We start from the raw sequence: 12,003 nt of genomic DNA, 5'->3' as shown, positions 1-12,003 counted from the left end.
GCAAGCAGAGTACAGAAGCCAAAGCAAAGGCACAACATATTCCACATATGTTATATGCCACACCTGTTGATGCTTAGGGGTTACTCCTGGCTTTGTGCTCAGAAATAGTTCCTGGGCTTGGGGACTATATGGAATGCTGGGGGATCAAACCACTGTTAGTCCTAGGCTAGGGCCAGCAAGGTAGATGCCTTACCACTTTGCGCCACTGCTCCAGCCCCAGCACAATATTCTAAAATTTAGGTTACAGTTAATTCTAAATCTTAGTTCTAACATCGACAACTAACTTGCTTTACTATCTTTTCAGCCCTCAACCATGTTGATGGGCATGAAAAAGAGAATTTAGTAATCTAGCTGGTTCAGGGTTATAATGGAAATGACTGAGAGAGGAGACAAGTTTTTTGTTTTATACATTTTTGGTGGATAAGTGCTTTCTTTAATAAGACCTAGCACTAAAATTTTAATTTCTTACCTGCCTTTGGAAAACAGTGTAAGGCATTTCCTATTTCTATGACTCTCTTAGACTTGCATTCTTGCATATCAATATAAATAGCAGGTGTTGATGTTGAACAATGGTCTTTGAAGAACTCACTTCCTTTAAATCCAAATGTCCCAGACTGCATTTCCGCTGAATTGTTGAATCCTTTATTGTACTTATTATTAGAGTCTAGAAAGACAGCCTTAGTATCACTCTTGCTGGGTCCCACTGAGAGAAGTAAAAAATATAGGTCACAACACATGAATAATGCTGAAGGCATTGATTTCCTAGTGTCTTGGTTTCTATGTAAAGTAACCAGTGGGAATGGGGGTGAGGTTGAGGGACTGGGAGACTTTTCCACAAACTTTAGAAAATTAAAAGCCATGATGTGATCTGAAAAGGAGTTATCTTGCTCTACCCAGGGCTATGCTCAAGACTTAAATGACCCATAAGGACCAGAGTGATAATACATTACATAGGGTGATTGTCTTCCCTGCAGCCTACTCGACTTTGATTCCTGGCATCACATATGGTTCTCTAAGTCCACCAAGGGTGATCCCTGAGTTGGGATTAATCCCTGAGCATTACAAGGTGTGACCCCCAAACCAACCAACCAACCAACCAAACAAACAAACAAAAAACCAACCAACCAAGCAAGAAGACTTAAATAATCCACCCCAGACTTAAGACCAATCTGAGGTACCACTTTAAGAGAGACTCAGTCTAAACCTGAAGGCTGGACCAGGAGACAATTAAAAAAAAAAGTTTTGAATGAGAAAACCACCAAAATTCAAAGTCTTTAGCAAATATCTAGCGAGTGGTTTTTACACTCAGAGAAAGATTCATGCTGAAGTAACCGGGAAAATCCAATATAACCAGATTATGGGGCAAATTCTAGTATGCTCTGTTATGGATCTGCCCACATCCCAGCTCTATTTTCTCTTAATGAAACTCTCCCTTGTTTTTTTCTCTCTCATATTTCCTAAGTAAAACTATTTCTTTGTCTTCTTTGGAAATTCTTTTTTTTTTTTTCCTTTCTGATTTTACTCAATGATTCTCAGGGTCATTCCTCACTCTGGACTCAGGACTCACACTTTGTGGGGGCTCTGGTTGACTCTATGGGGTCTTGGGGATTGAAGTAGTGCCCTACCAACTCTTCTTTCTAGTTCCTGAAAATGCTTTCCTATGTCAACAAAACAAAACAAAACAACAAACAGTAGAGATAGGGACTAATTTCCCCATGAAGCTCAAAATCTTACTCCAATATAAGAATCTCCTGGATCCCTGAAAAATCTGATGGCAGAGACCAGTTTTGGCTCCAAACATGTGCTCCATATACCTTCCTGCAGGTTTCGGGTGCCACCAGAGAGTTGGCAGGACTGGACACTCTGTGTGGGGATGGTGCACTGTAAACTCTTGCCAGCTTCCTTAGGCATCCAGTCTACCTACAACACTTGCCTTATACTCCTGGTTGCTGTATTTGCTTTATCTCACACTAAAATTAGAGCAGAGAAAAGGGTGCAGTCATACAAATGGATTTTATTTATACAATTAAGTGATAGAAAATGAAATAAAATGACCCTTGGGGGCCAGAGTAATAGTATAGTAGTACTATCTACACTTCCCCCCTCATGGTTGTAATGATCCAGTCGATGTACTTCTGTGAGAGACGAGTATAGATGCCTGGTCCCTTACGATCTCCACATTTCCCTGGCATGCCAAAGGAAGTGATGCCTCTGAAAATACCATCACATATCAGAGGGCTTCCAGAATCTCCCTGGGAAGACAAGAGTGGTGGTGGCATCAGTATTTCATATGTCCACTAATTGGATGTAAATAGTGTCTTTGAAAATGAGTGTTTCAAACATGAAAATGATTGTGAATATTTTATAACAAAGCTATTTGATTCATTTATTGTTGTTTTGTTATCTTGAGGTGATATTTTTGAGGTGATAATTTTGATGTGATATTTTTGCTTTAGAAAGGCAATTGTCCTGTCGTTTTCTCAAGTGGTTTACTAACTTGAGGGGACAAATAGTAAAATACAGATGGAATACCAAAGCAAAGAGCAAAAATTTTGTTTTCAATATTCTTCAGTACATAATTCCCTTTCTAAAGACACAGAGCTAGGACAGCCCTTTCCTGCTCTCCAGTGGGAACATTACTTTCCCATGTCTCCTTTAAGCATAGGGACTGAGATGGAGGCTTCTGGAAGCCCAGGCTACTAATACCTGTAAACTAACTGGACCCATGGTAGAGGAATGCCACTTAGCTGTAAGTTGCAACATTATTCTTCATTCTCAGTGTATTCTCATATTGCCTAATGGAATTCTAGAATCAGTACATTTACATGTATTTAAGATATTGATGATTGACTTTCTAACAGCAGTGGCCTTTTGGAAGTCTGGTCTTGCCAGAAGCCCACATTAATATGATCCTAAGGCCATTTTTGGCTTGGAAAGGGGAGAGCTCCAATTGAAGTGCTGGAGCTGGGCCTGTGGAGGAGGCATCTGCTGAACTTACACATGGGTGGTAGCACCCTATCTACACCACCATTTTTTTTCTAAAGACTTCCCAGGCAGTGAGGTGAGCAGTCCAGACTTACTGGAGTTCAGGAGAGAATGCAGTTACAAATCACAGTCTGCATTTCCTGGAGGTTGTTCCAGGGTTGGAGCTCTGTTCTGGAAAGTTGTGGGCTCTAGTCAAGGAGACTGCTTTAGGCAATAACACACAATTCAGAGTTCTGGGATGACCAAGGAATTTTGAGGGGATTGGTATTATGGGAAAAGAGTAGTGAAGGTTCTAAAGGATCCAAAATTGTGCTCCTGCATGTTACCATAGTATTTTTTTAAACTTTATTGATTGATTGATTGGTTTTTGGGCCACACCCAGTGGTACTCAGGGGTACTCTTGGCTCTGCACTCAAAAATAACCCCCAGCAGGCTGGGGGGACTATATAGGATGCTGGAAAATAAACCGAGTCCCTCTCAGGTTGGCTGCATGCAAGGTAAATGCCCCACTACTGTGCTATCTCTCAGGCCCCTGTTTCCATAGTTTTGATCTACATATGTTAATATAAAAAACATAGTCCTCAGCTTCTGATTATAATATCAAGAGACATACCAGTAAATTTGAAACCTGCTATTTTTTTTTTATGAACAAGCTTGAGTTGAGAACATTATTTAACTAAGTTTTTAGAGGGAAAGTAGGCTTCCCAGACAGTTCTCAGGAGTCCTGGAGGCCCCTTCTGTCATCTGTGATACTCAGCCAACTGGGCAGTGGTTCAATGTAAGGGTCTGAAAATGTGGTTCTGCTTGGGTCCTGTGGTACTGAAATTATCTAGGTCACTTCTTCGGTGCTCGAGGGGCCTCCAGAGTTACACACAGTAGTGGCCTTGGGGAATCATGGGCTTCTGGGGATCAAACCAGAGTCAGCTGTTTGCAAGACATGCATCATAATTTCTTTACTATCACTTTGGTTCTCTTTTTCAAAAAGTATTAGGACTTAGGAACAGAGTGATAGCACATGGTAGTAAGGCACTTGCCTTGCACACAACTGACTGGGGTTTGATCCCTGGCATTCTTTATGGTATCCTAAGCAATGCCAGGAGATATATCTGAGTGTAGAGCAGCTCAGGAGCAGCTCCTAAGCACTGCTTGGTGTGGCCCTCAAAAAACAAACTAACAAACCAAAAAAGCACTAGGACTTTGGGCCAGAGAAATTGCATAGCAGGTAAGGTGCATGCTTTGTAAGGAACTGACATGGGTTCCAGCACCCCATAATGTTTTTGTGAGTTGGTCAGAAGTGATTCCTTGAGCGTAGAACCAAGAGTAAGTAATGAACACAGCCAATTGTGGCCCCAAACCAAAGAATACCAGAACTATGTAAAGCTAATGTTACATTTTTCTCTAGTTTCTGATAGAAAGGCTCCTATTTCACTTACATTGCATGAATCTCTTCCTCCTTTAAGGTCTCCAGCACAAATCATGTTTTTCCCAATTACAGGATTGTAGTTATAGTGCTCTGGATCATTGCAAATTTTTCTGTCTATGACCATTATATTGACTTCTCTCAGAGTGTTGGAGGACTTGTTGGCATTATTTTGAGTTATTCCCCATCCTGCAACTCGACACATTGTGTTTGGCTTCACGTCATTTAACATTTTCGGTAGAGGAAGGAGCTGCACATTTTTATTAATTGTTGCTTTTTTGTTTAGCTGTGGGATTTAAGAATAAAGCGTTAATAGAGCAAGATAGTAAAAGTCACATTTAAAATTAAACTATAGTCCAACTGTCAGAGGCCTTTCCGTCTAGCCAGGATGTGTAGTTACAGAGCTGACCAAAAAGAGGCTTGCAAGTAAGTGACCAGATTTAAGAGGTACTTTGATTGATAGGTTTCAATCAAATGACTGGAAGGACACAATCCAAGGTGGGTACCTGTAGAAGCTGAAGGTCACCTTCATGTGTGCCTTTATTATAGTATGGATAGGGGATTTGTTTTTTAACTTTTCTTTTCTGTCTTCTTAGTTCAATTTTGTTCCATGCATGAGCTCCAAGGAAGACCTGGATCCTGCTTTTTCTAAAAAGAAGCAAACTGTTATTACTGGAATTGTTCTTAGAAGGAGTTGGAGCTCATGAAATGCTGACATAAAAAAGAATACATGAACACATTTTCTTTATTCTGTGTACTTGGCATCAAGTACAATGTAAATAAGGGCCTCATACATAAAAAACATGCACCCTACCACTGAGATAGTCCCCTGATCCATAATACATATACTTTAAAGACTAAGAAATAAGATGGGTTTTGTTTGTTTGGGGACCAAACCCAGTGTGCTTGGTCGTTGCTTCTGGCTCTCAGTTCATCTCAGCTGTTACTCCTGGTAGGCCTTGGGGAGACCAAGGATGTCAGAGATCAAACCCAAATTGGCTGAATTTAAAAGGAAGTGCCCCTACAGACAATGTCTTGGATTGGACAAACTAGCTTGCCTGGAGCCTAGAGTTGGTCTTATGCCAGGAAAATTTAGGGGTAGGGTCTCCTTGTATTTAGGCCAAGGTTTTTCCTTTCCATGTCTTTCATATATTAGTGAGCCTATGCAAACAATAATTGCCACTCTAACACCATTTTTACTGTGCTCCTTTGACTCTAATCCTTAAAAAAAAACCCACTTAAACTTTTTAGGTTAACTTAGACTAATATGCATGTGCATGGAAATGTAAAATAAAATACTATGTGCCAGGAAACTTCAGGGGTAGTGGTCTCCTTGTATTTAGACCAAGTCTATTCCTTTCTATGACCCCCATATTTTGGTGGGCCTATGCAAACAATATTTGCCACTCTAACACCGTTTTTACTGTGCCCTTTTGACTAAACCTTAAAAAACCTCTTAAACTTTTGATGTTAACTTAAACTAATATGTATGTGCATGAATATATAAAAATACTATGCCTTCAAAGTTAAGGAGTCACATAAATCTCATAGCTTTAGGTTGCTTTGTGTACTGCTAAGAAATGTTATAATGTACTACAATCTGGGGACTTGTGGACAAAGTAATTGTACATGGGTTCTGCCTTATTTTTCTTAATGTTTTTTTTTTTTTTACTGTAAGTTCAATATTTAGGCGTCAGCAAGGGGATTTCTTCAGAGAACTCTGTTTATGGGTGATTGTTCTTTCACTGTAACTTTACCTTGTCCTCTTTGCATCATTGTTCTCATAATTAAAAATAAAAAATTAAAAAAAATACTATGCCTTTAATGTTTAAGGTGTTACATAAGTTTTATGGCTTTAGATTGCTTTGTGTGCTGCTAAGAAATATTATAATGTATTACAATCTGGGGACTTGAGGAACAAAGTAATTGTACATGGATTCTGTTTTATTTATCTTAATGTTCTTTGGCTGAAAGTTCAAAGTTAAGATATCAGCAAGGGAACTTCTTTTGAGAATTATGTTATGGGTGATTGTCCTTCCACTGTAACTTTACCTTGTACTCTTTCTTTGCATCTTTGTTCTCATAATTAAAAATAAAAAATTAAAAAAAATAGGGCCCGGAGAGATAGCACAGCGGCGTTTGCCTTGCAAGCAGCTGATCCAGGACCAAAGGTGGTTGGTTCGAATCCCAGTGTCCCATATGGTCTCCTGTGCCTGCCAGGAGCTATTTCTGAGCAGACAGCCAGGAGTAACCCCTGAGCAATGCCGGGTGTGGCCCAAAAACAAAAAAAATAAAAAAATAAAAAAAATAAAAGCAAGTGCCCTGCCCACTGTACTATTGCTGTACCCCTCAAGAAATAAGATAATTTAAAATACACGATTATCATCATTGTTGTCAGCATCACCATTATCATCATCATCATCATCATCATCATCATCATCAAGTCTGTGTAACAAGCTAAATCAGGATGGTTAAAAAGCAAACTTGAGACTTTCCTGAGTGATAAATTAAATCTGAGAATATTTTTGGGTTAAGTGCTGTACTCCCAATATCTTCCTTAACTGTGATAGAGAATTTTGCACTTGATCTTAGCCAAAAGGCTGAGAAGTGGTATGATAGAGAATTTTGGTCACGTCACTGGAAGGCCAAAGTTTCAGTAGTCTAGAGTCAGAAGCAAAAGACACTTAATAGTTATGCAGTAAAGCACTGAAACATTTCGTGTAAAAGAGCCATTGATCTATTTACACGGAAAACTTTCAGAACTAGATGGCCAGTGTAGAATTCTGTTTGGCATTGACTAAATGCATAATGGGAAATGGTGTCCTGAAAGAGCACCCAGGCTTTCCATTGTTTTAGTCCATGGTAAAGGTTATTTTGATTAACAACAACAACAAAAATACTCTCTGATGTACTAATCTTCAAAGGTATTATTATTCACAATCTAGAATTAACTGTACCAATCAGCCAACCAACCAGATATTCACACTGCGTTTCTCCATTTCACTAGCTGATGTTAGTCTCTCTTAAGAAGTTGCAACCAGGGGCCGATGCAGTGGCTCAAGGGGTAAGGAATCTGCCTTGCCCGCGCTAGCCTAGGACAGACCCATGTTCGATCCCCCGGTGTCCCATATAGCTCCCCAAGCCAGGAGCAATTTCTGAGCACATAGCCAGAAGTAACCCCTGAGCATCACTGGGTGTGGCCCCAAAACAAGCAACCAAAAAAACCCAAAAAACCAATCCCCCACAAAAAGAAGTTGCAATGGGAGCCAGAGAGATAATACAGCAGGTAAGGTATATCCCTTGTATGCAGTTGACTAGGGTTTAATCTCAAGTACCACTTATAGTCCCCTGAACATTGCTAGAAATAATCTCTGAGCATAGATCAGGAATAAAACATAATACGTCTGGGAGTGGCCCAAAAACAAAAAACAAAAACAACAAAAAAGGAAGTATAAAAAGGAAAAGCAAAAGAGTCCTTGTAGCAGAGATTACTGGGTTGCTTTCCTGTCCTACAACTCTGCCCTTTCCATCAGGATAGTCTTTCACCTCTGTCTACTGAGAATTAAAAATATACCAGTGTGACTGAGAAACTAAATATGCAATATTTTTTATTCTAATTTCTGTAGCAGGATATCAAGTTATGTAGCCAGTATGGCAGTGGCTTTCTAACTAATTGGACAGCTGTGCATAGAAAGTTGATTTAGAAAAGAAGCAAAGATCAGACCTGAAAGGTTCGAAGTAGTGTTTAACAGAGTTAAAAAAGGGTAATGGTGAGAGAAGAGGGAAGCAGGAAGGCATTTAACATGTTCTGACTGAACAGTAAAATTTTACTGTCCAAAACAGGGGAAGTTTTACTTTTCCATCCTTGGGTGAATTTTATCTGGGCATCAATTCAATACTAGAGGCAAAACTTGGGCCTGGGTCTGGTACCATGAGATAGGAGGAATTTATTATCCCTGGGCCCCCTAAATAGTATAAAGGGGCTAAGACAAAACTGCATGAATGGGGGTCCCACAGTAGGAGACTAGGGGTAAAACAGTTGAAAAGTGAAACCACAAGAAGGAAACAAGATTGGAGGGGCCATGGTTGGAGAAAAGGGTAAAATGTCCAAGAACGTTTGGAAATTCATTGCGGATTCCCCATTGGGCTAGTTCTTTGAGATCTGATCAGGTTTTACCTTCCTGTTGGGTTAATGCAAGTTCTCAAACACTTAAGTTATATAAAAACTCATGAGCCTCCCATGAATTTTGAGGCACTTATAATAACTTATTTTTAAAATTAGTATGTGTCCAGAAACACTTTTTAAAACTCAAGCACTCACGTAGTACAGTGAGCTGCAGTCAACACCCAGTTTTTTTCAATCAGAGCTCCACCACAAATCTCTTCCTTGCCTAATTTAATTAGAACCATGTAGGGTCTTGAGTGAGGAGTGACTTCATGGCCACCAATGATTTGTCCACAGAAACCTGTTCCAAAGGAAAAGACAAATCATGTCAGTATCTACTCCTAAAAGCTCTGCTTGAAGCCATATTTCAAAGACCAAACATACTTTACTAACTTGGAGACGAAACATGGGCAAAAGCATTTTCAGACAACAGACACGTCACAGTCAATAAACTCAGGCTTCAGGAGTTGCAAAGAGCAGAGAGCCGTGTGCTAGTCTCTCTAAGAACTTTCTACTTTCTGCATCTGTTGAAGGAATACCATCTACTAGGCTGAATACCATCTACTATTACTTCATTGTCTAGATTGAACTTCCTGATTTAATCTGAGGCCCCTTTCAATGAGGTTATTAGGTGAGAACTTTGTATTTAGTCAGCTTTTCTGAATGTATTTCCAGAAGCAGGGATTCATTATTAGAAACTTATTGGTCTTAAACACAAGGTTCATCATCCATAAAGAGTGACTTTGTGATAAACTCTTAGCTCTTCACCTTTCTATACCAGCCATTATTGGATCCTTTAAATATTTCTCTTTACCACTAGCTGAGATTCATGATTCCTTAAATAGGGCACAGTTCCTGTAATTGTTAAAGTGAGCCCACTGACCAGTTTACAACAGGTGTAAATTGTAGCAATATAGTTTTTTTTTTAATAAAGATTGAGGAGTCGAAGAGGAAATGGAAGAGTATCACCACAAGGCCTCATATAAAAGCTTTCATAAGGGAGTTAGAAAGGGAATATTATAGAAATAAAAATGTTGGGCTGGAGAAATAATTTAGTGGGTAGGGTGCTTGTCATTGGCACTGTGTGTGGTCCTCCAAACCCAGTTAGGAATGATCCCTGTACAAGGAATAAGCCCTGAATACAGTACCCTCTCCTTCACAAATGAAATAAAAAAATTTAGAACTTAGAGAAATCAAGAGAATTTAGCCCAGCTCAATTTATTTTCCCCAGTGAGACTCATGTATAGCTAGATCCTGAAGGGTTATCATTATGACTGCTGAGCTGCAAAAAGCATATCAGAATTCTCCTTTTGGCAAAGTCTATGTTTGGTGAAAGCCAGTCTCAGAAAAAACATATACATCATACACATCATTCTCAACCAAACACTCTTAGAAGGTAGTACTTAGAACAATTAATAATAAACAATTCTTGTTTTCCACCCAGAATGAAAATAAATGAATTAGATAATATTTGGGGCAGGGATATTAGTAGAAATCTTCAGGTTGTTGTCATGTGTAGGAGGGCTGGGAATACTCTTTTAGAGCCTCAAGTATTCCTTTGCTGTTCCTGTTTCCTTGAGTACTCGCAAGGTAATAAAGCAAAGCAGAACAAGCTGTTATTTCCTTTGAAGAAAAGATCTGGCTAGATTTTTTTTTTTTACTGTAGTGGACATTTTAACATTTTGAACAGTCATACTAAACCATGATACATACCCACACTTTGGTTCCACATGTTTTGTAGCATTAAAAAAATATAACATGGGCCGGAGAGATAGCACAGTGGTAGAGGGCTTGCCTTGCACTTTGCTGAGCTAGGAGTGATGGTGGCTCAAATCCCGTCATCCCATAAGGTCCCCCAAACCTGCCAGGAGCTATTTCTGAGAACAGAGGCAGGAGTAACACCTGAGCATCACTGGGTGTAATCCGAAAAACCAAAAGAAAAAAAATAACGCTACGCAATTTGTATTCCTTCTTTTAATTCTATTTAAACTTTATTTGGGGGGAAAATAGTGCTCAAGGGTCATTTCTGGCAGGGCTTGGAGGGACCATTTAGCATGCCAGGGATTGAACCCAGGTTGGCTTAGTGCAAGGCAAGCACCCTATTCTGGCTCTGCCTTTGTCCTTATCTTGGATAAGATAATTACCTTAAAAATTTCTAGCCATTTCATGGTGTTTAAATAAATAAATATATATATAGATATATATAAAGAATTCCTAGCAAGATCAATTGATATATTAATCAATATTAAAACTTCCAAAAGTCCAAAGACTCTGAGGAAAACTCATGACTGCTCCACACTTTTTATTACCAGACCAAGAGTCCTCAATTCCTGGAATGTTTTTAAGGATAGTCTAGAACAATCCAGGGCCCATTACCTATCAGTTGGCAATGCCATAAGTTAGATAGCATTTCAAACAGATGAATATGTATCACTAAAACCAAGACATGCTGACTTAGTACCCCCTTCCCAATAGAATTAGCTTAATACAGAGTACTTTTGTGATTCTCAAAATTGAACTGGAGTATTTCCAATGTTTTCATGTATTTCCAAGGACACAAATATTTAGATAAATAATAGTAAATGATTGAAGCATTTATAAGTTTTGATGGATGTCTAGGCTTAATTAATTTCAATGGTCTTTAAAATTACCTATGCATTTTCTGCAATAAGAAGACTTACAACCACCAAGTCTTCCCTGAAAGGCATTAGATGTTTCCTAACAAAAAAGATTTTTGTTTAATTGTGTTTATTTCTTTGTGGATATTTCAAATTATAAATTGACTGCAATGAACAGCAATTTATCTTTTGTAAAGAACAGTAAAGAATAAAGGAAGATTTCCCCCCTCTAAAATAAAAGCGTACTCTTTTCTTAGTATAGTTAGCTACTACTGTCAATAGTTCATTGAAGTTTTGTTCTCTTTTGCAAATGTCTATGATAGAAATAATATTACTTATTAATGATACTTATTACTTATTAATAAAATGTTTTATTTATGATGGAAATATCATTCTTACCTTGAGGAATTAACAGGAGAAAAGTAACAATGAAGAGAGAAGATACCAGAAACAGACAGTGGTTCCTCATTGTGGCAGGCTCTCCCACTTCAATTGAAAGGCAAACCTGCTTTAGTTGCTGATTGTCTATATATACTAGAGTACAATGGATGTGGTTTCTGCTCAGTTCTTATTTTCCGTTCTCAAAGAAGTGAAACATAACCTTATGAGAATGGTGAATGGTGGCTCTTTACCAAAGAGCACTCTTTCCTTGTCTGGGACTACTGAGAGAGAGAGCATTGTAAAGCCACAGAGCAACTGATGGCAGCTGGATTTGGTGCCACTAGGACATAATTTATAAGAGGAGATTATAAAATGTCTGAGCTGAGTTCCTGGGGATTCTAACTTCTAACTTTCACTTCAACAATATTGTCTTA

General features: G+C 38.8%; 1 protein-coding gene across 1 annotated transcript; it reads right to left on the bottom strand.

The window, feature by feature from the left end:
- Window positions 1–2,090: 2,090 nt before the first annotated feature.
- On the bottom strand, window positions 2,091–11,657 carry LOC126000946 (granzyme A-like). Its single transcript, XM_049768134.1, has 5 exons — window positions 11,588–11,657; window positions 8,727–8,871; window positions 4,912–5,053; window positions 4,419–4,691; window positions 2,091–2,252 (listed from the first exon to the last, which is right to left on the bottom strand). Exons 1-5 carry the CDS (start codon window positions 11,655–11,657, stop codon window positions 2,091–2,093), a joined length of 792 nt encoding a protein of 263 aa, XP_049624091.1.
- Window positions 11,658–12,003: the final 346 nt, after the last annotated feature.

The sequence above is a fragment of the Suncus etruscus genome, chromosome 2 (assembly GCF_024139225.1).
Source record: "Suncus etruscus isolate mSunEtr1 chromosome 2, mSunEtr1.pri.cur, whole genome shotgun sequence".
Classification (NCBI taxonomy): domain Eukaryota; kingdom Metazoa; phylum Chordata; class Mammalia; order Eulipotyphla; family Soricidae; genus Suncus; species Suncus etruscus.
The sequence above is the reverse complement of the archived record's forward strand: the minus strand, read 5'-3'. Positions and strand labels throughout refer to the sequence as shown.